The sequence below is a fragment of the Caretta caretta genome, chromosome 2, assembly GCF_965140235.1.
Source record: "Caretta caretta isolate rCarCar2 chromosome 2, rCarCar1.hap1, whole genome shotgun sequence".
NCBI classification, from domain to species: domain Eukaryota; kingdom Metazoa; phylum Chordata; order Testudines; family Cheloniidae; genus Caretta; species Caretta caretta.
Window position 1 is genome coordinate 22,382,460 of NC_134207.1, and position 23,959 is coordinate 22,406,418.

General features: G+C 43.0%; 1 protein-coding gene and 1 long non-coding RNA gene across 2 annotated transcripts in view; one reads left to right on the forward strand and one right to left on the reverse strand.

Moving 5' to 3' along the window:
• Positions 1–23,959, reverse strand: part of FER1L6 (fer-1 like family member 6) — a 185,351-nt gene that overhangs the window by 84,389 nt on the left and 77,003 nt on the right. The window contains exons 4-12 of the mRNA XM_048837249.2: positions 17,827–17,956; positions 16,576–16,630; positions 16,330–16,461; positions 15,650–15,712; positions 10,446–10,524; positions 7,889–8,045; positions 6,913–7,099; positions 3,484–3,676; positions 2,217–2,548 (exon numbers count right to left, since the gene is read on the reverse strand). Of these exons, the coding sequence (XP_048693206.2) occupies positions 2,217–2,548; positions 3,484–3,676; positions 6,913–7,099; positions 7,889–8,045; positions 10,446–10,524; positions 15,650–15,712; positions 16,330–16,461; positions 16,576–16,630; positions 17,827–17,956 (1,328 nt within the window). The remainder of the gene's footprint in view (positions 1–2,216; positions 2,549–3,483; positions 3,677–6,912; positions 7,100–7,888; positions 8,046–10,445; positions 10,525–15,649; positions 15,713–16,329; positions 16,462–16,575; positions 16,631–17,826; positions 17,957–23,959) is intronic.
• LOC142070731 (uncharacterized) lies at positions 4,972–6,273 on the forward strand. The gene is made up of 2 exons (XR_012666683.1): positions 4,972–5,437; positions 5,846–6,273. It is a non-coding gene; the product is annotated as an uncharacterized LOC142070731 (long non-coding RNA).

Here is a 23,959-nt window from a genome sequence, read left to right on the forward strand (position 1 = left end):
TGAGATACTTCTATAGCCCCTATTACTTTATCTGAGCACTTCACAATCTTTAATGTATTTTATCCTCAGAACACCCCATTATCCTCATTAACAGATGGAGAACTGAGTTATAGACACTCAAAGGTATTTAAGTTCCTAACTCCCATTAAAATCAATGGGAGCTAGATACCTTTGAAGACTTGACTTAAGTGACTTGCCTAAGGTCACGATAGTAGAGCAGGAAATTTGAACCTGAATTTCCAAGTCCAGTCTAGAACCCTAGCCACTGGACCCCACTTCCTCTCACAGTGCGCTAGGCCCTTTTAACACAGAAAGGGACTGAGCCCCAGGCAATGTAAATCAGCCTAACTCAATTTGCATGAAGTTAATGGAGCTACACCAATTTACAGCAGCTGAAGATCTTGCCCATAAGTTGTGATCCCTGCTCCAAAGAGCTCGCAATTCCAGAAGAGAAGCCCTATGAAGGATAAGAGAGAGGGGGGGAAACCATGCAATTGGGCTGCTTCTCCTCACACTTCCACCAGTTTCACACGAGTGACTTTAATGACACTACTTCTGATTAGCATAAATAAAGGAAGACAATCAGACCCAGTGCCTATCAATCCCAACTATCCCTGCTGGCTCTATACCTGGCTATTATTAGTTGCCAGTTTCTTGTAGGTATTGCAGCAGAAGTGGGCCTCGAGGAGGGAGTTAAAGGAGGAGAGGCTAGTGGCCTTAATGACTATGAGCCAAATTCTCTGCTGGTGTAAATAGGTGAAATTCTACTGAAGGCAATGGAGCTATGTCCATTTACCCAGCACACAATTTGGCCCTAGTTCAGAGAAGGTGGCCCTCGCTACCGTGGTGGCAGTCTGCAAGCAGCATTCTCCATCCTGAATGACCTAAAGAAAGGAAATGCTGATGGCCACAGACCTGAGAGAGGCTAGGTTCTGCCCCTTCATATCACAAAGTTTTCTAACACAGTAGAGCCTCTTGTCCACCATGCTCAGATGCCCATTAAAGGTACCCACTGAGGGTGGATGGAGCCTCCCAATTCAATGAGTGCACTACAGTAAACTGCTGAGGGGGCACCAGCCACCTGCAGCAGCACCCTCTGCCCCAGCACCACAACCCTAATCCCAGCCTGGTGTGGAGGAGAAGCCACGGGTAAGGGGATGGCTGGAGAGCAAGCCCGCCCCACACTCACCCCGGAGCAGTAGTTCCTGTCCTGCGGATCAGGGCCCAGTTCCCCGCTCTGAGCATTGCGACCTGGCACACAGGGTTGCAACGCCCCTCAGGTTTGGCCTGGCTGTCCCTCCATCTTCATGAGTGGTGCTGCAATTCCATGCACCAAGCCCAGAGTGGGGAGCCAGGATCTGCTGCTGCAGGGGGAGTGTGGGGAAGACTCGCTCTCACCCCTGCCCATGGGCCTCCCCTCTGCACTGGGCCAGAAGGAGTGTATATTTGCCTGTGAAAATGTACATTTATCAATGCAGTTCTGCTCTTGGGGTCTATACCCAAATATGATTAGCGTGAAGCCACGCACATCTATCAATAGTGTATCAAAAACATTCAGTATTTTCGCACCCTTGGTTTTATTATTTCTGTAGGTGCACTTGAACCCATGAATGCACAGTAAAGCCACTGCTGGTGTCCACCCATTGTTTCAGAAACAGTTTATTTCCAAGAGAGAATGAGGAACCTAATTTTTAAATGTGGGTGTCCTATTCTGATACCCAAAAACTAAGCTTAAATAAAGCTACTCAACATTAGATTGTGAACACTTCAGGTCTAAGATTTAGGAACATGGGAATTGCCGTATTGGGTCAGATCAATGGTCCAACTAGTACAGTATCCTGTCTCTGACAGTTGCCAGCACCAGATGCCTGAGAAGAAGGTACAAGAAACCCCACAATAGGAAGATATGGGACTGAGTCGTCCTATATGTGTGCAAAGCCTATATGTGGGTGCTTGTACAGTACCTATAGTAAATAATGATTTCCATCCTATTCAGCATATGATAATGAAATATATGAATTTATGATCCGTTTGCATGGCAAACCCTGTAACTGGATGTGAGCGCATGACCCCACTGCATCTGTGGTGATTCACATCCAGGTTACAGACCTGACTGCATGACTGGGGCCTTAGTTTGTCAACTAGCTACATACTTTGAACCAAGCATCAATCAATCTCTTTTATATATAGATATATAAAATAAATTTTAAACTAACCTCAGCAGGCACATCAAAAGACTCAACTTCCGCCTCGGTGGAGTTTGCCTTGTCTGAAGGAGAAGATGATTTCCCATCCTCTGCTTTGTCTGTTTTCTCTTTTCCTTTAGATGCTTTGGAAGGTAACTTTATCTCTTTGATGATCTTTGAAAATTTAGACTCTTGTGCTCCCCCTGAAAGTATCTCCACTGCAATTTCAATTAGGAGGCGGCCTCTAAAGGAGACACCTTCCCCAAAACCTTCATTGAGCTCATGGTGGTCGTCCATTAGGGAGTGGTTCCTAGGTGAGCCATAGAGATTGATCCAAGCTGGTCCAAAGGTAGGCAAGAACCCTGGAGATGATGTATATTTTACAACATTTGCATTACAAGCTCTCGCTCTCTCACACACTGTTTGCAGAACTCGGTTCTCTGAGAGTTTTACTCATAAAGGGGCTCAATGTGGCCCTACTTCTATGGGTGCTGGTGTCCCTCCAGCTGCAGAATGTGATTTGGGGAGGCTGTACTTGTGTGCATACCCCAGTACATAGCACTGCTCGACAGAGGAAACCTGTGTACTGTCACTAGGGACTGGGGTGGTGCAGCATGAAATAGTATCTACCACAATGAGCCTCCTCCAGCAATTCCCTCTATGGTGCCAGAGCCCTGGAGTGGCTCCATTCATGCTCTGCAGATTGAGATTGGGATGTGGAGGGAAGATCCCTATCCTTGGACCAAAGAGTTCCAATGCCCATCCTGTTACTTGGACTGGGAACTGGGGAGAGGATTTAGCTCTATGACATTTTAAAATGGTTTATTTTTCTCTTTTTGAGTAACTAGGAACAAATAGTTGCCATTGAGTCTATCAGAAATAGAAGGCCGGTCTGCCCCAGAAAAGTGATACATACTTGTTTGCCTGGCAATTCAGGTGCCAGTGGCATTAGCCCTGAATTCACATCACTTGACCCTAACTGAATTAGAAATGCCACATGGTAACAGCTCATTGCCACATTCCCAGAGAGGGTAAGAATCCTTTTCATTACTGATCAACATGATGCTATTTAGGAGTATTTGTAACAAAGGGCACAACACCATTCCATTAAACACACAAAAAGACTCAGCTCTGTATAAGGTAGGAGGATTTTTCATACAACCAACAAAAGGCCTACCCCTCACTAAAACCTTTGGAGCCTTTAACTGGGTCTTAACTAGGGTCCAGTTATCATGCTAGTGAATTTTATCCTACGGGCAGGGGAGAGTTTTTATAACTAACACATTTTCCCCTTTACCTTTATCTCCATCTTGTTCATTTGAGATTTTTTTCAGGTCTATGAAGTGTGTGGCTAAGGCCACATCATTCATGCTGCCTTCATCCCACACCTGGATTTTGACTCTTCGACACAGTGGGGGGAACATTTCCTTGAAGACAATCTGTTCATGCCACACAGGATCAGCACAGCTTTTTTGCACTGTTGTTCGTCCCTGAAATGAAAGACCAGCAGCTCTAGACCTTGAGGCTAGACCAGATTCTGGAGAACAATGCTGAGCGTAACAAAGTCCTCTAGCAAGCCCTGTCTTTTCTATCACAGAGAAAGCATGTGGTCTAAATAAAAATAATTTTTAAGCACAGTTTTCCAGTCTAGTATATTTCCCGAAACTTGAAAGCATCTCTGCTTTTCTATTAGTCAGTGTTAACACACAGCATACTGATACATTGCAATAACTACCGTGGGAGTTTCCTTGTTTGTTTTCTCCTAAGTATTTAATGAAGGGCCACATCCTGGCCTTGGAATTCTCACGCAGAACTAGTAGAGTTTAATGTGATGTATAACTCTTCAATGTTCCAGTTCAATTCCTCTCTGTGCACTTAGAGTGATATTTCTGCTATGCAAAACTGCACACATGGAGATGGCTTTTTTAATTATAACTCTGGTTCTAAGGAACCAGTGGTACTTTAGTGCAGTTGTCTCCTGTCAGGTGAAATCCATTCCTGTGTAGAAGGCCAGGACAAGGCTTTCTGCATCACTTGTAACCCATTTCGACTTATTTATTTGCAGGATCATTTTAGTTTACCTTTAAAAGGAGGAATTAAATTAGAATGGGGCAAGTTCTGGCTGCAGTGTGCACCCCATGTGACTGGGCATGTCAGGGAGGACCCAAAGGGGCAAGAATCCTCCCCCTAGGCCTGAAAGTGACAGCATGCTGTCCTGGATCCATCCCTAACTCATCCCTCCTGACGTTTCAAGTGACTACAGCAGGATGCAGCATTACTCAGGACTGGCCTGTCTGCTCCAGATGGGAGGATGGGCCAAATCTGAGAGGTGCTGCAACTCTGTGCACCAGGTTGCAACACCACTCAGTTTGGGGGCCCTCTCAAACAAGAGGCCAAGGGCAAACTGCTCCTTTCTGGATGGCCCTGAATGCAGGAAATATTCACTTCACCTGGGGGTTAAAATGGGACAGTTCTAGAAAACCTGGGACTCTTGGGAGGTCTGCCCTAATCCTAAACCCCAAATCCCATAGTAAACACCACTGGATAAGTTCTACCCCTATAATTAGAACCAGGTTCCACAGAAAACAAAGTGCACAAAGATTTTCACAAACCCACAAATAGGTCAGATATTTGCACCCACATCTTTTTTCAGATGTAAAATTTTACATATTCAGAAAGTCAGATTTGTGCACACGAACTGAAAGCATGGGTTCAAATTAGGAAGCTAGAAGTCTGCAATAATGGCATTTGGAGTCGCAATGCATTTGTCATCACAAATATGAGTTTCTGCAAAAGCCTCCATATGAACAGGTATATGAAAAGTTAATGAAAAAATATGGCTGTAATTACTCAGCCTGATTCTGATCTCAGTTACACCAGTGTAATGAAGACAAACTCCATGCCAGTCGATTAAGTTACACCAAAGTAAAACTGGTGTAATTGTAACCCATGTGCCTCGCAGTGAGCTATCTCTTTAAAAAGACCCAGTGAGGGGAGATAGGAGTGAATTGTCTCTGGGTCATTGTTGCTCGTCAGATTTAGCACTCCACACCCAGAAGCTTCTGGAATTGGGTGTGGTAGTTTTGGGTCTGCTCCAACAGGTTCCCCGTGGCTGGGGTCAGACTCCATGAGGGCAAGCAGTCAGGGCAGCTGCTTTGCAGAAGGCCGTGTGCCCTGTGTAGGTTGGGAGAAGCTGGGCCCAGGAGCAGGAAGCAGGCTGTCATCCCTAACTCACAGGCATTTTGCAGCAGGTTAGTGATATTGTTAACCCTCTAACAGGGCAGCATGGGCAATGCTAATTATAGCAAGGGGAAACTGGGAGGGGGAAATAACGTATTCTATTTTAATTGTATGCTTTGAATGTTGTTTTGATTTTAGCCAAACTGTTTTAGTTAAATTGTCTCAATTAGTCTGAGTCACCAACTAATGGGGAAAGAGTCATGTCTATTTTTTTATTCTCTGTTTTCAAAGTAACAGCCGTGCTAGTCTGTATTCGCAAAAAGAAAAGGAGTACTTATGGCACCTTAGAGACTAACCAATTTATTTGAGCATGAGCTTTCGTGAGCTACAGCTCACATGCTCAAATAAATTGGTTAGTCTCTAAGGTGCCACAAGTACTCCTTTTCTTTTATTCTCTGTTTTGTTTTTTCTTGTAACAGGGTTTTCTTTAAATCTATACACTTGTGACTTAACTGAGTGGTTGGTTAATCAGTCAGCTGACTGGCTAGCAGTGATTTCAGCAGAGACAAGAGTCTGCCTGGATCCCAACTGAAGATTCCTGCAAGCACGTGGAGGGAAGATGTTGTTTTAGACTCAGCCGACTGCCTAGATCTGGTGATCAAAGACTCTAGCTGAGACTTAGGTGACTAAACCTAAGCTTTTGTGAACTCTCAGTTTCTTTTCACTGTGTTTCTGTGGAGACTGACCTGTTCGGATTTTAATTTGTTTTCTTCATTTATGTGTATGTATAACTGTGAAGATAATGTCCATGGATTATAAAATAGCCGTGTTATGCTGTAAAAATTAGATTATTTGTTTCTGTATCAAATGATTTTATAAAGTTATTTTAATTAAATTTATTTCTTTAGTTCCTTTTGGGACTTGAATGTGCGGAGGTTGACCCTGTGCGATCCTTCCTGAAAATCCTTAGAGACTGAACTCTGGGTCTCCAGCTATTTTTCTATGGGAGTTGGGTATTTTTAGGCACTGGAGAAGGGTAGCGAAGTGAACTCTAGCTCACCCAAAAGTTACATAAGGCAAGAACTAGGCCCTTGGGCCTCGTCTGCACTAGCAAACTTCCTAGCCTGAATGAAGCATGAGTGAATCTCCACCAGTGGTAGCAATGCTGGAAATTACAGTACAAACAGGCCTCATCTGTAGGGACAATAATAAAAACAGCAGCACCGCTAGGGCCCTGTGTCTGCAGTACAGCTTCCACCACAGCTACCATCAGAAGAGAGTACAGAATGAGAGCTATGAAATTCATTGGTAAAGATGCAGCCTTAGAATCCAGCTTGTTCCACCTTGGGAATTTTAGCCTTTCTTGACTGTAAGAGAATTAGACATTACACACTGTGGTATTATAATACCACAGTGCAGCTGTGCTGATGCAGTGTTTTAAGTGTAGACCTGCCCTAAGTAAAAGTGCGTCAGCTTTAATGTTTGCACATAACTTAACTGACAGGAAACAAGGCCTACATTTGTGAGCAATACAGTCCCAATTTACCATTTGACCTGCAAACATGACCACCACATACGGATCCACAAGGTCCTTACTGTCGCCCATGAACGCTTTGGTGACATTAGCCATGATGCTGGAGTTCATCTTTGGAAGCCCTTCTGCTTTATAGATTCTCACATAAAATCTGGCCCAAGGTCTTTCAGACGGAAATCCTTTGGGGATCAAGAGGTTCCTACAAGAAAAAAAAAGCCATTTCCCTCAGAATGAAAACTCAGCTAGACAATGAAGTGATTCCAAGACAATGTTTTTACCAAAGGGGTCGCACCATTATTTTACAGCATAACCTGTGATAAATACTGTGTCTCAGAGGCGGGGGATGGGAATGGGGGACATGGAGTGTGCATTTGTTTTTCCAACTAAATAAAAGCATTTTCTAGTGACCCATAACTCCAGTACGCGGCAACACCACTTGGCAAGCAGGTGTCTATGAAGTGCCCCTGCTAGAAATGTTTACACTTTGTACAGTGTGTGTAACTTGTAATGGGGGCAGTGTTTGTACATGTATATAAAGAATACACACACACACAATAGGAGGATAAGGAATATCTTCCTGTCATATTGTTTTTGGGGTGGGAGGTTTTTTAAACACCTGAAGTTTGCTGCAATCTGGTGCATTTTCCAGGCAAAAAATTGCTATTCAGAAATATTTCAAATGGCCCCAGAGTAAAGTCATTCAGGCAGGGATGATTAAGCAGTTAGCAGTATCCTGAGATGAGAATGAACTCCCTCTGAGGCAGGGAACTGATAATAATCCCTCCCTTTCATTTGGTGGTGGAATTAGAACTACTCTCCTGCCCCCCACTCCCCTCCCACCACATCAAAGCAGAACATACAGAGACTTTTGTTAAAATAATGCCAGATTACACAAGCAAGGCATGTATTCTATAAACAGGAGAAAAGGACTTTTCATGGATTTTTTTTTCTCTTTGACAGATGCAAAGTAAGGAAATTTTTACAGTACTTTTCAATTTGCTCTTCAGCATCACTTTCTTTCTGAATGGCTTGTATCGTGTCCCCTTTCCCAGCAACACTGATATCACACTTCAGGTATCCCTTGGCTCCTGTCCTAATGTCAGCAGGGTCTGTGAGAAGTGCCCACTTGTCACAAAACTGATGACCTGTAAAACATACAAGTTTATACAAGTCATGGAAGACGGGAGACATTCCAGAAGACTGGAAAAGGGCAAGTATAGTGCCCATCTATAAAAAGGGAAATACGGACAACACGGGGAATTACAGACCAATCAGCTTAACGTCTGTACCCAGAAAGATAATGGAGCAAATAATTAAGCAATCAATTTGCAAACACCTAGAAGATAATAATGTGATAAATAACAGCATGGATTTGTCAAGAACAAATCTTGTCAAACCAACCTGGTAGCCTTCTTTGACAGGATAACAAGCCTTGTGGATGGGAGGAAGTGGTAGATGTGGTATATCTTGACTTTAGTAAGGCTTTTGATACTGTCTCGCATGACCCTCTCATAAACAAACTAGGGAAATACAACCTAGATGGAGCCAGTACAAGGTGGGTGCATAACTAGTTGGAAAATCGTTCCCAGAGAGTAGTTATGAGTGGTTCACAGTTATGTTGGAAGGGCATAACAAGTGGGGTCCCACAGGAATCAGTTCTGGGTCCAGTTCTGTTCAATATCTTCATCAATGATTTAGAAAATGGTATAGAGAGTACACTTATAAAGTTTGCAGACGATACCAAGCTTGGAGGGGTTGCAAGTGCTTTGGAGGATAGGATTAAAATTCAAAATGATGTGGACACACTGGAGAAATGGTTTGAAGTTAATAGGATGAAATTCAATAAGGACAAATGCAAAGTACTCCACTTAGGAAGGAACAATCAGTTGCACACATACAAAATGGGAAATTACTGCCTAGGAAGGAGTATTGCAGAAAGGGATCTGGGGGTCATAGTGGATCACAAGCTAAATATAAGTCAACAGTGTAACACTATTGCAAAAAAAGCAAACATCATTCTGGGATGTATTAGCAGGAGTGTTGTAAGGAAGACACAAGAAGTAATTCTTCTGCTCTACTCCACGCTGATTAGGCCTCAACTAGAGTATTGTGTCCAGTTCTGGGTGCCACATTTCAGGAAAGATGTGGACAAATTGGACAAAGTCCAGAGAAGAGCAACAAAAATGATTAAAGGTATAGAAAACATGACCTGTGAGGGAAGATTGAAAAAATTGGGTTTGTTTAGTCTGGAGAAGAGAGGAGTGAGGGGACATAACAGTTTTCAAGTACATAAAAGGTTGTTACAAGGAGGAGGGAGAAAAATTGTTCTTCTTAAGCTCTGAAGATAGGACAAGAAGCAATGGGTTTAAATTGCATCAAGGGTGGTTTAGGTTGGACATTAGGAAAAACTTCCTAACTGTCAGAGTGGTTAAGAACTGGAATAAATTGCCTTGGGAGGTGGTAGAATCTCCATCACTGGGGATTTTTAAGAGCAGGTTGGACAAACACCTGTCAGGGATGGTCTAGATAATACTTAGTCCTGCCTTGAGTGCAGGGGACTGGACTAGATGACCTCCCGAGGTCCCGTCCAGTTCTATGATTCTGTGGTTCTATGGAACACCATTCAGTACAGTTTCTGAGGGCTGTGACGCTGGGCATGCAGCTGTCACAAACGCGCCCACCGCAGCATGCATGTCAGCAGTCAGAAAGCTGCAAACAATGTTTGTACTTTCCTGAGAATAACACTCCTACTCACCAAGCACATTTGCAAGTGATAATAATGGTGAGCGGTGGATGACGGAGAGTGAGAGGCACAGGCCAGAGCTGAGTGGAAATAAACACGCTCAGAGGAGCAGTGTGAAGTGCTGCTCAGTGAAGCCCTAGCTGGGAACTACAGGCAAGGCACAAGTACAGCAGCTGATTCAGAAGAAAACAGTGGGAGGATGAGAAAGAGAAGCCCCAAGGGAAGAGGCTGAAAGCCAAATCTATTAGAGGCTTTCAGTGTCAAAGTTTATGGCCCAGTGCAGCGCTCTCCAAACGATGGCGGGTGTCCTGTTTAAGCAAGGTTGCTCTCAGACAGGTTTGAACCAGGGTTTCTTGATCAACGTAGACAGAAATAATTCCCTCTGTGTTGACTACCTCAGAGGAATATAAGAAAGAGGGAGCCACTGGGGCAGTTCTGTTGAATGGCTTCATATTGTAGGACAGTTATAAGGGGTAAACCCACTGCCCTGTCTAGCCTGGTAAACAGACTGCAGACGGGGCCAGTATCTTCCATATTCTGAGTAGCTAGAGTGATGAGTGAAATGGAGGAAATGCAGCACTACGGCCTTCCTTTCTGTGCCTTCTCATTTGCATTTACAGCTCCGTTTTCCTACCACTACCACTTCAATGCCTGGATATTTATTTACATATTTACAAAACACCCTTGGCAATGCCCTTTGTGGGGGTAACTGAAGAGGAAGGGTGGTCCAGTGACTGAAGAAGACAAACAGCAGAAAAAACACACATGTAACAAAAGAGAACTTAGAAAATGCATCTCCTACCTGGCTGATTATACACTGTCCCCACATCTACTTTAAAGGAGCCAATCAATAAGCTCCCGATCAGCTTGTTGTGCATAACCTGTTGAAGAAAGGCACATTAGAGATTCCCTTCCACTCAGTATATGAAACAGAATTCCAAGCAAAGATACTTGATATAGATGACAAAAGCAGCCACAGCAACCAGTGGGGATCATATGCGACAACAGACATAGACACCTTAGGGCTGGTCAGTTTTTGTGCTGCCTTAATTGTATGAGTTTAGAAACGAATATAGTTAAATCAGTGGAACCCTCTAACTTGGACGCAGTTATAACAATATAAAACTACTTATATATGTCCATTTAAACAGACAAGAGGGATATAAGCAGTTTTATCCCGGAATAACTGCATCCATACTAAGGGTTGCGCCTGTTTAACTATATTGGTTTCTAAACCAATAGTTAAATTGGTACAAAAACTGTTTGTAGACAGAGGAGAAGGAATTACATTGTCACTTTCCAAAGTTTCAATATGTATTTTACTCAATGGGCCCAATTCTGAGCTCACAAAATGTTATTCTATTGAAGTCAGTGGGTGACACAGATGTAAAGTGGTGCAAATGAGAGGAAGATCAGGTCCATGGGACACTTGCTCCATCCTTCCAGATTAGGGATTCAACACCAGCTACTCCTGGTCAGATCATTCCCCCTCACATCTGGATTTGGTTTTCAAATCCCTGTGTGTGTACCACTGGCGACAAGCAGGCTGCAGGACAGCAGCATTTCCTTGTGGTGGGGTTGGAAGAAGAGCTGTGTGAACCTTTTGTTATGAAACAAATCTTACTGGCTTCGGGTTTAATTAAAAATCTGGAACTCAACCATGTTTGAGAAAAAGATTCACAAGAGCTAGCACATCTTTCAGACAATCTTTGGCCAAACTGGAAGGAAAGATAGCTCTGAAACTAAAATCCTAGATCTGGGCTAGGTTCTGAGTTCGTAGTTCATGTTTCTAGAACAACCAAATCGACACACCCCAAACTTGGGAAGAATTCAAATTTGGATCTGGATTTTGAGCCCCCAAATTTGGAAGCACACATATCCAGGGCTTCAATTCTATATATTCCAGATACAGACTTGGATTCAGCTTTTGGTATGGATCTGTCATGGGGGAGATAGATCTTGAGTCTCCTCTCAAATCATAGGACTTGTAGCCCAAGGATCATGAGACTGTAGCCTTCAGCAAGGCCTTCTGGGAAACTGAAGCAGCAGCCAACCTAATGCCAGACCAGTTAAATCATTAATATAGCATCCATCTAATTTTCAAGGAACCTAAGTTAAGATAGGCTTTGGGGTTCAAGAAACTGTGAAAACTCAGTGGTTTCACCTTGAAGCCAGGGAAAACAACAGCTTTGGATGAATTTCACTTTGACTTTGTGGCTGCAATAGGAGCGTGAACCCATGGAAACCAAAGTGGCAGCCCCACTCCACATAAAAAACGTTCACAAGTCCTGCGCAACCAAAACCACAACGTTTCATAAAGCTTTAGTCAGGGCAAGAAAGGGATCTATTGGAGTGAAAGTCAAGGCTAGGGTCCAGTTCTCTCATTGCTCTCCTTTTATTTTCTCTCCCCTCTCCAGAGTCTGAGTGGATATTCCGGGATAGTCCCATGTGAAAACTACACTTTGTGGGCACGTAGGGGCCTTCCGGTGTGAAGAGTGTTGAACCCCTGTGCAGTGGTGCTGGAACAATTTGTATAGTGGGGATGCTGACAGCCATTGAATCAAACTGTAAACCCTGTATATGATGGAAACCACTTCAAGCCAGGGGGTCTGGCAGCACCCCTAGTTCCGGCACCTATGCCCCTGTGAGATTCTGAGTGTTCTCTATTCCCACTGAAGTCCCACAGGGCTCCACCCCTTGCAGGATGAGGCTCTTAAATTGACAAGGAAAATAAGTAACTAACAGCTCTTGTGTGCAGTGCTCTGTATATATTTTTTTCACTCTTATTTCTCAAGCTTCCCCCACTGTCCAACCCTCCCCGCTCTCCACCCAGATGTAGTAAAGCAGGCAAGTTTGACGTTTCAAATCAAACTCTTTTTCTTTTCTCCATGGGGGAGGGGGAGGAAGGCAGAAGCAAGCACAATAACCAGCTGAACAGCTAAAAACCCACGGTGGGTTTTTTCACAATCAATAAACTCAAAAAATAACTGAAGGGATTTTCTTCAAACTTTCCAGCTGAGAAGGAGCAGGAGAAATATCAGTCTAGAATGTAACTGAGTACTGAGGATAAGGGCTTAGAGTGAAAGTACAATATCAATCATGCCTACAGCATTGAAAGGATGTTGCCATAATGTGTCTGAAGAGGTTAATGAGAAGGAAATCTATTCATTTTTAAGGGCTTGGGAGACAGAAAAGGGCCCTGTTCTCCCCCAAGAACAGGAATCGAATGGCAGTTAGACTAACCGCTGGGCTGATACATGGTAGTGCTGCTACATTATTTGCTTTCCTGAGGCTTCTAAACACAGGTCTGTACATTTCCATGATAATACGGATTCAGTGTGTGAGGGATTAGTAGTCCCGAAGGCTGTTAAACTTTGCTTCTCCTCAGGCTAGCTTCAAACCAAGCAAATGTAGGAAGTTTTCCATCTCCTGTGGTGCTGTTTCTTGCCAGGACACGTATTTGCTCGCTCGTTCAATTTTATTCCCTTGACATGCTGTTTATTTCTAAAGCCATGTTCCAAGATAACTGAAATGAATTCCTGATTATAATAGCATACATTAGCATTGTATTAGATTGGCCATATTTTGTTTATGGCCTAATCATTACAACCTTGGGGCCAAATCCTCTCCTGGTTTCTCCATTGAATTCAATGCAACTAGGCCAACTTACACCAGCTGAGGCACTGGCCCATTTTCTCTGTTGAAACTTGGCATTCAGGCCCTCAACCCAGATGTTGACAGATGGCTAAGCTACCGAAGAAAAACTTAATCAGTAAGATTAGACGTGGAAGTAAAAATAACAGACATTTACCAGGTGAAGGCTTCTTGTAATTATAGTATAATTCAAAGAAAGGGATGTAGTGTGAAGAAAAAATGAATAAGCAAGATATTGATTTAATATGCTCTACTTACTTTTGTATCTTTTAAACATATGTAGATAAACGTATAGAATTCAAATGTTCTTCAAATGGAAGAACTGTTTCTCTTGGGAAAATATCTACTCTTCACATGCAGCAAGTATTTTACAAAGAACTAATTCCATGCCCTATGGGTTTGATCCTGCGGGACAGCACCAGGCACCAAAACGTGCATGCAATTGGGGCTGAAATACACATCTGTGCGAAAGGCCAACAAGGGGGCCGACGCACTAGTTGAGCCCCACTGAAGCTTTATATTAAGGGGGTAAGCAGAGTTTAACTGGTCAAAAGACCTTGTGTTGCTGCTCTGCATAGGGTGAATTTCACCTTTATATGCCCAAGCTAAAGAGGCAAACACCACAAAATTAGTTTGGAATTTGGAATACAAATTAGAAATGTGCTAACACAGCTGACTTGCTGGGCCTCAAATTGGCCATTCGTACATGAAAATACCCACTTTGTGCACCCAACCAAGATAACTGCACTTGAAGTGCTGCACTTCTGATGGTATGAAACCTGAGACTGGATCCTGGCTCTTCAAATACATAGTGAACATCTCTGAATCTTACAACAGCAGGTTTTGTATGCATGGATCCATGTGACTCTTAGACAGCCATCTGGTTCTGCCACTCAAATGTGGGCCCTGTTCTGATATAGGCCTGGTGTGTTTGTTATAAATGGGCGACGTACTTCATAAAAAAAATAAAAAACAACCTTTCCCAATACCTGGAACCATTGTTCATTTCTCTGACCAAATTCAAACTGAACCATTTTTAATGGTTTGGAAATTTTTGGATATGAGGCTGGGACTGGAAGCAGAAATGCTGAAATACTACATGAGAGGCCAGGCTTGTGGTATTTCTAGCTACAAATACAAGTGGCACTGGCCCATATCTCTTGCTCAAGTTCTAGCCCAGTTTTAGGTTTGAAAAGGCTTGGGATGCATATATAGGACCAGATGCTCCACTGGTGTAAATCAATGTAGCTCCACAGAAGTCTGAAGATTCATCCCTAAACTCTAGATGTTTGTCCAAACCCCCAAACCAACACCTGCTTTGATACTCTCATCATCTTGGGCTTCAATGGGAAACAAATGTGTACTTCCTCAGTATCATTCCATTTGCGTCTGTGCAACATTCGACTACTGATTTCTCTCCAGGGAAAGTGCTAATTAGATCTATATTTGTTTTACATATTAAACTTCTCAATGCTATGCGAAACACACACATTCCCCACAGCATACTTTAAATGCTTCTTCATTCCTAGAATCAACTATTTTAGGAATATATTCCTGGCAGAGATTAGCAGTTAATTCAGCTTTCCCCAGGTGCATGAAACCATCTTTAACAAAATGAGTAGCTGTATGTTTGTTCATTTCAGTATTCAAAGCAAGACTGATTGGGATAGTTGGATTTGCTCCTTGGGGTTTCACCGCACCAGAGTCAATGCAGTGCTGAGCATAGCAATTTAACTTACAGTTAAGTTCCTTTTCCTCCTGAATAACAAGCAACAATTAAAATGCTAGGATTATTTGAGCACTGGTGTTGCTCATGCCTAAAGAGCTGGAATGCAGCTTTCAAATTTGAACTTGGGTTGCATTGGAAGAATTGAGATAAGCCCCCCCCCCCCCCCCAAAAAAAAGTTTCAGCTCAGTAAACTGAGAAAAACTGATGTGAAGGTTGAAAATTAAAGGGATGAAGACAATGCTGAGGGCTCCACTAATATTGGGTGAAATTCATCCTCTACAGAGGGCCAATGTGAGGCCAATGCACCACTCAAATATCCAACCAAGTAACACACTGTTCACTAGTTTATAATTTACTTTCAAAAAGATGTCCATGAAAATTCACTGGATCTTGCTGTTCGGTTGTTTTAAGTCTCTTTAAGTCATTACCAGTTGACACTTCTCCCTTTCCCCATCCCTAACTTCACCTTAGTGCACACACTTTCAACCTCGTGTTACCATTGGCATTTAAAACATAATGGTTTCTCTTTTTATGAACATCACTGTTAGACCTAGTATAACACACACAGCCAAATATTTGATCCTTGTTTAATAAAACAACATAAAACTTCCCAAAATACTTACAGAGATTTTGATAATTTTGTCAAATAAATGCACTTGAGGTCCAATGAAGTCAAACACAAAATACTGTGGAAAAACAAAATTGCAGATTAGTATTGTTCTTAATGCTGTCATTAGCAAGCACTATTTGCCACACAGTTTGAAGTTATGGTCTAATCTAATATACTTCCACATATGCTTCTATCAGACTATTTTTAAACACACACTACATTTATTTAAGAGCTCTAAATCTAAAAGCTAGAGGCAGAGAAGATGGGAAGCCCAGAAGAAGAAATAATTTGGTCTGCTTTGGAAGTTATTTTATCAAACTCCTTGTGTAACTTGCAAAAGCAAGTGTCGGAACAATTTGAACTTGAAGAGAGTGATGGTGGGTTGGGGGGAACTAGTCTGGGAAGAGCTCATGAATGAGAGATGGGAGTGGTAGAGGAGGAATGAGACATGGCGAATCACGTCCTCAGCGGATGAGATTGGAGAGAAAGTGAAAAGAGAGAGGTTGAGAGACGCAAGATGGAACAGTTGTCACTTTTGCTCTTCCATACTTTAAATTTAAACAGCTTGCTGACACACTTTCCTTGTCAGAGAGATTAGATTGCTTTAGTCATTAATCTCTAGTTACTGTAATATGAACAGTCACCATTCTGCAACCATTTCCAACAGCATCTTCCCAACTGCAAGGTACTTACTTCATTGTAAAATGGGGCATTTGTGCCTTCTTTGACTGTCGTTTGCTTCTTTTCATCTCCAATCTCTATGATCACCACTGGATCAATATTCTCGCCAACTAATTGCCGGGCTTCAATGATTGTTATTGCAATCTGCAGGGCACAAATATGACACATGCACGAAAGCAGTCTCAGATTCAATCTCATCAGTTATTTTAATAAACATAAGTAGTGTTATTATAAATGTGTGCACTGCAGTCTACTCACCTGATAATTCTGGGATTTTATATCACCAGCATGAATTTTGGTCTCCAGTTTTGCTCTGTTTAAATTATGGAACAGAATATTATGCATCACCCATCAAAAACATTACATTCTTAGTTCTTTGACACATGCTCAAGAGATGTGTTTAATACCATTTTCCTTGAAACGACTATTTTTAGTGGCTCGTTTTGAGATAGGCTACTTGGTTTTATATCACCGGCAGTCACTTCATATGTGAGCCCTAGGATCTTTCTTCGGGATAATGATACCATGTATTTTCATATCTCCCAAAAACAGCTTTGTGTGTCTTCACATTTTATCTTAATGCTTAGTATGAAAATGCAAAGAGGGAATTAATGCCAGGAACTGAAGGTCTCTGTCTGATTCTTATCCAGTTCATAGATTCGTAGATTTTAAGATTGGAAGGGACCATTATGATCATTTAGCCTGATCTCCTGCATAGCACAGGACATTATATTTCTAAGTTCATCAGACATCTCTCTCTACACACTGATATATGTAACCCCTGCTTGCTTGGAGTGGCACTCTGTCCCCCTCTAGTGGTGTCTAGGCCCAGGGGAGATTAATAAGCCTTCTACAGGCTCGGCTAATAGAAAGATGTCTTTTAGCTCAGGCAGTAGAGGCTTATGCATTAAGTTCCAGAGATCGCAGGTTTGATCCCCACTGCCGACGCCCCATGTGGGTCAGCATTTCGTAACAGACGCATGTCTCTTAGCCAAGGTTGTAGCAGGCTCATCAATCTCTAGGGGACCTAAACAGCACTAGAGGGGGACACGATGCCACTGTGAGCAAGTAGGGGTTACATATATATGAAGTAACTCTGCACATGCAGAATATTATATAGCTATAGATATATAGCAGATATAAATACAGGGTCTGATACAATGCTCACCAAAGTAAATGAAAGAATTCCTGCTGACTACAGTGGGACTTGGATCAGACTCACATTTTTCCCCAGATTATCAACCACGACAACTCTGAAGATTTCTGTCTTCTTTCTCTAACTCACTTTCATTAGCAGCTTAATCCTGGTTCTCCTTCCTTTACTCACACTCTGCAGTGCCCTGCATTTGGTGACAATCACCATATACCATGTAGAAGTACAGCTGGTGAGAGATCAGTACTTTCAGCAAGTTGATATTCTAGCCATGGGAAGTGCTGCCAATGGCAGTGCTGTCACCAAGAAGAACAGGATGGGGAATAACTGGAAATATTAGTGATTTAGCCAAGTACCTTTTCCTCTGCGGCCCTGCGGGTGCAAAGCCACTGTAAGATGCAGTGTCATCATACATGAAATCACCATCTCCCCCTTCTTGTCCTCCAGACATCTCATGGTGAAGACTCTCACTTTCATCGTGCTCACCTGATTAACAAAAAAATAAAGAAAATGTATCCCCTTCTATCACAGAATCATAGAAAGGTAGGGCTGGAAGGGATCCTGAGAGGTCCTCTCATCCATTCTTCTACACTGATGTAGTACCAAGTATAACTAGACCATCTCTGACAGGTGTTTAAACTGTTCTTTAACTCCTCCAATGAAGGGGATTCCACAACCCCGTTTGGTAATCAATTCCAGTGCTTAACTATCCTTATAGTTACAAATTTTTCCTCATATCTAACCTAAATCTCCCTTGTTTCAGATTAAGCCAATTACATCTTGTCCTATCTTAAATGGACATGAAGATCAACTGATCACCATCCCCTTTCTAACAGCCCTTAATCTATTTGAAGACTGTTACCAGGTTCCCTTGCAGTCTTTTCTCAAGATTAAACATACACAGGTTTTTTAACCTTCCTCACAGGTCAGGTTTTCTTAATCTTTTATCATTAATGTTGCTCTTCTCTGGACTCTCCAGTTTGTCCACATGATCATCTTTTTCAAGTTTGGTGCCCAATGTTGGACACAGTACTCTGCTGAGGCCTCACCAGTGCCAAATAGAGTGGAACAATTACTTCCTGTGTCTTAATTACAACACACCTGTTAATACACCCCAGAATTATATTAGTTTTTGTGGGGGAGGGTAGGGGTTGTCAACTGCATCACGTTTTTGGCTCATTATAACTCCTAGATCCTTTTCAACAGTACTATTACCTAGCCAGTTATTCTCCATTTTCTAGTTGTGCATTAGATTTTTCCTTCCTAAGAGCAGTACTTTGCACTTGTCTTTACTGAATTTCATCTTGTTGATTTCAAAACAATTCTCCAATTTATCAAGAATTCTAATCCTGTCTCCCACATTGCTTGCAACTCTTCCCAGCTTGGTGTCAGCTGCAAAGTTTATAAACAGGCCCTCACTCCTTTAACTGAGTCATTAATGAAAATATTGAATAGTACTGGACCCAGGTCTGGTCCCTGCAGGACCCCACTAGATATGTCCTCTTAATTTGACAGTGAACTATTGATAACTACTCCTTGAGCGTGGTTGCTCAATCAGCTGTGCACCCATCTAATAGTAATCTCATCTAGACCACATTTCATTAGTCTGTTTATGAGAATGTCAAGTGGGACTCTGTCAAAGCTTTACTAAAATTAAGATATACTTCATCTACTGCTTCCCCCCTATTCACTAAGCCAGTAATTTTATCAAAAGAAGGAAATTAGGTTAGTTTGTTCTTAACAAATCCATGTTGGCTATTAGTTATCACCCTGTTGTCCTCTAGGGATTACAAATTGATTGTGTAATAATTCATTCCAGTATCTTTCTAAGTATCAAAGTCAGGCTGACTGGTCTATAAATCCCCAGGTCCTCTTTGTTCTCCTTTTTAAAGATAAGTACTATGCTTACCCTTCTCCAGTCCTCTGAGACCTTACCCATCTTCCATGACTTCTCAAAGATAATCGTTAACAGTTCCAAGATTGCTTCAGCTAGTTCCTTAAGTACCTTAGGGTGAACTTCATCAGGCCCTGCTGACTTGAATACATCTAATTTATCTAAATATTCTTTAACCTGCTCTTTCCCTATTCTGGCTTTTGTTTCTTCACCCTTGTTGTTAATATTAATTGTGTTTAGCATCTGGTCACAATTAACTTTTTTTAGTGAAGGCTGAAGCAAAATAGGAGTTAAACACCTAAGCCTTCTTGGTGTCATCCGTTATTAGCTCTCCTTCCCAGCTAAGTGGTGGACCTACATTTTCCTTGATCCCTTTCTTGAAGATGCCGGACTCCTTCTTCCATTAAAGATAATAATGAACAAGGCAGTGTTTCCAGCAGGGAGTATATCCGACCTGTGCTCTATAGCCTGCACTGACTTCCAATTCAAGCTCTAAATCAATGCAGGCTAGCTTAGAGACTACATCTCTGCTGTATCCTGCCGTTAAGATCAGCCAGAGAACTCAGGCTAACAACTCCCAGATATAAATGGGAAGAGGTGGGAAGTGAGTCATTTACCGTGAAGAGACATCAGCTCTGAAACTCACTCCCTGCCTCTGCATGCGTGGCCTGACACAACCCAAATCTGCTATTCTTTGTGGCACGTCACAAAGCTTTTCGGTTTGTGCAGGCTGCCCCCAGCGGGGGGGGGGGGAGTTAAGAAGGGGTGAGTGAGTTGTGGGGATAGTTTTAATCTGGGGTGACTTTGAAGGATTTTTATGCAAACATGGTAAATGTTGCAGTTCAGCAACAGTTACGGCAAGTATCCAAAACATTAAGGCCACTGAAGTTGGCTGTCCAACTGGAAACACTTTAAGAGTAAAACTGATGCACCCAAAAGCAGAGGACATGGAGGCATCTGCATAAACATTGGTGTGGTTCTGACTGAATCCAAGGGCTTTAACCTCAACTGACATAAATTGGTATTGTTCCCATTAGGACCAACTGCACTGATTTAGCCCTAAGGGTCCCTCTGTACATTTTTTCTTTTGTTTTGCTTCTGCATTGCTGCAGTCTCATGATCAATTGCCCCTATCCTATTTACTCTAGCATGTGGTGTTTGATTACTGCACTTTATTGCTTTACTTTGTTTACTTTGCAGGCTGAAACACTCAGAATTCTCTTCCAGCTGGGAAGGGCCATGTGCCAGAATTATATTCTGTCAAGAAAAATCTTTTCAGTTTCAATTTAAGTGAGCTGTAGCTCACGAAAGCTTATGCTCAAATAAATTGGTTAGTCTCTAAGGTGCCACAAGTACTCCTTTTCTTTTTGCGAATACAGACTAACACGGCTGTTACTCTGAAACTTAAAATAATTTTGTAATGGTTTTCCTTTAAAATTTCCTTATGCTATCTGTCATCTTGATATCTGAGCAGATGTTTTTGATACTTCTACCCAGTTCCTGCAATAACTGAGAACTCCTTTCCATTACTACTCAGCCACAAATATTGCCTTGTGTGAATTCACTGATAGAAAATGAAAATGATTCAGCCAGTGGAACATAATCCCTCGGTGTACTCTTTCTTTGATACATCTTGTGAGCCCCAGCAGGAGACAAAATCATAGAATCATAGAATATCAGGGTTGGAAGGGACCTCAGGAGGTCATCTAGTCCAACCCCCTGCTCAAAGCAGGACCAATCCCCAACTAAATCATCCCAGCCAGGACTTTGTCAAGCCTGACCTTAAAAACTTCCAGGGAAGGAGATTCCACCACTTCCCTAGGTAATGCATTCCAGTGTTTCACCACCCTCCTAGTGAAAAAGTTTTTCCTAATATCCAACCTAAACCTCTCCCACTGCAACTTGAGACCATTACTCCTTGTCCTGTCATCAGCTACCACTGAGAACAGTCTAGATCCTTCCTCTTTGGAACCCCCTTTCAGGTAGTTGAAAGCAGCTATCAAATCCCCCCTCATTTTTCTCTTCCACAGACTAAACAATCCCAGTTCCCTCAGCCTCTCCTCATAAGTCATGTGTTCCAGTCCACTAATCATTTTTGTTGCCCTCCGCTGGACTCTTTCCAATTTTTCCACATCCTTCTTCTAGTGTGGGGCCCAAAACTGGACACAGTACTCCAGATGAGGCCTCACCAATGTCAAATAGAGGGGAACGATCACATCCCTCGATCTACTGGCAATGCCCCTACTTATACAGCCCAAAATGCCATTGGCCTTCTTGGCAACAAGGGCACACTGATGACTCATATCCAGCTATTTGTCCACTGTAACCCCTAGGTCCTTTTCTGCAGAACTGCTGCCTAGCCATTCGGTCCCTCGTCTGTAGCAGTACATGGGATTCTTCCATCCTAAGTGCAGGACTCTGCACTTGTCCTTGTTGAACCTCATCAGATTACTTTTGGTCCAATCCTCTAATTTGTCTAGGGCCCTCTGTATCCTATCCCTACCCTCCAGCGTATCTACCTCTTCTCCCAGTTTAGTGTAATCTGCAAACTTGCTGAGGGGTGCAATCCACACCATCCTCCAGATCATTAATGAAGATATTGAACAAAACTGGGCCGAGGACCAACCCTTGGGGCACTCCACTTGATACCGGCTGCCAACTAGACACGGAGCCATTGATCACTACCCGTTGAGCCTGACACTCTAGCCAGCTTTCTATCCACCTTATAGTCCATTCATCCAGCCCATACTTCTTTAACTTGCTGGCAAGAATACTGTGGGAGACCATGTCAAAAGCTTTGCCAAAGTCAAGGAACAACACGTCCACCGCTTTCCCCTCATCCACAGAGCCAGTTATCTCATCATAGAAGGCAATTAGATTAGTCAGTCATGACTTGCCCTTGGTGAATCCATGCTGACTGTTCCTGATCACTTTCCTCTCCTCTAAGTGCTTCAGAATTGATTCCTTGAGGACCTGCTCCATGATTTTTCCAGGGACTGAGGTGAGGCTGGCTGGCCTGTAGTTCCCAGGATCCTCCTTCTTCCCTTTTTTAAAGATGGGCACTACATTAGCCTTTTTCCAGTCATCCGGGACTTCCCCGATCGCCATGAGTTTTCAAAGATAATGGCCAATGGCTCTGCAATCACATCTGCCAACTCCTTTAGCACTCTCGGATGCAGCGCATCCGGCCCCATGGACTTGTGCTCGTCCAGCTTTTCTAAATAGTCCTGAACCACTTCTTTCTCCACAGAGGGCTGGTCACCTCCTCCCCATGCTGTGCTGCCCAGTGCAGAAGTCTGGGAGCTGACCTTGTTCGTGAAGACAGAGGCAAAAAAAGCATTGAGTACATTAGCTTTTTCCACATCCTCTGTCACTAGGTTGCCTCCCTCATTCAGTAAGGGGCCCACACTTTCCTTGACTTTCTTCTTGTTGCTAACATACCTGAAGAAACCCTTCTTATTACTCTTAACATCTCTTGCTAGCTGCAACTCCAAGTGTGATTTGGCCTTCCTGATTTCACTCCTGCATGCCCGAGCAATATTTTTATACTCTTCCCTGGTCATTTGTCCAATCTTCCACTTCTTGTAAGCTTCTTTTTTGTGTTCAGGATCAGCAAGGATTTCACTGTTAAGCCAAGCTGGTCGTCTGCCATATTTACTATTCTTTCTACATATCGGGATGGTTTGTCCCTGTAACCTCAATAAGGATTCTTTAAAATACAGCCAGCTCTCCTGGACTCCTTTCCCCCTCATGTTCTTCTCCCAGGGGATCCTGCCCATCAGTTCCCTGAGGTTGTCAAAGTCTGCTTTTCTGAAGTCCAGGGTCCGTATGCTGCTGCTCTCCTTTCTTCCTTGTGTCAGGATCCTGAACTCGACCATCTCATGGTCACTGCCTCCCAAGTTCCCATCCACTTTTGCTTCCCCTACTAATTCTTCCCGGTTTGTGAGCAGCAGGTGAAGAAGAGCTCTGCCCCTAGTTGGTTCCTCCAGCACTTGCACCAGGAAATTGTCCCCTACACTTTCCAAAAACTTCCTGGATTGTTTGTGCACCGCTGTATTGCTCTCCCAGCAGATATTAGGGTGATTGAAGTCTCCCATAAGAACCAGGGCCTGCAATCTAGTAACTTCTGTGAGTTGCCGGGAAAAAGCCTCGTCCACCTCATCCCCCTGGTCCGGTGGTCTATAGCAGACTCCCACCACGACATCACCCTTGTTGCTCACACTTCTAAACTTAATCCAGAGACTCTCAGGTTTTTCTGCAGTTTCATACTTGAGCTCTGAGCAGTCATACTGCTCCCTCACATACAGTGCAACTCCCCCACCTTTTCTGCCTTGCCTGTCCTTCCTGAACAGTTTATATCCATCCATGACAGTACTCCAGTCATGGGAGTTATCCCACCAAGTCCCTGTTATTCCAATCGCATCATAATTCCTTGACTGTGCCAGGACTTCCAGTTCTCCCTGCTTGTTTTCCAGACTTCTTGCATTTGGTAACTCGCTGATCGTCCCTCTTTCTCAGTATGAGGCAGGAGCCCTGCCCTCTCACGTGCTTCTGCTCATGCTTCCTCCCGGTATCCCACTTCCCCACTTACCTCA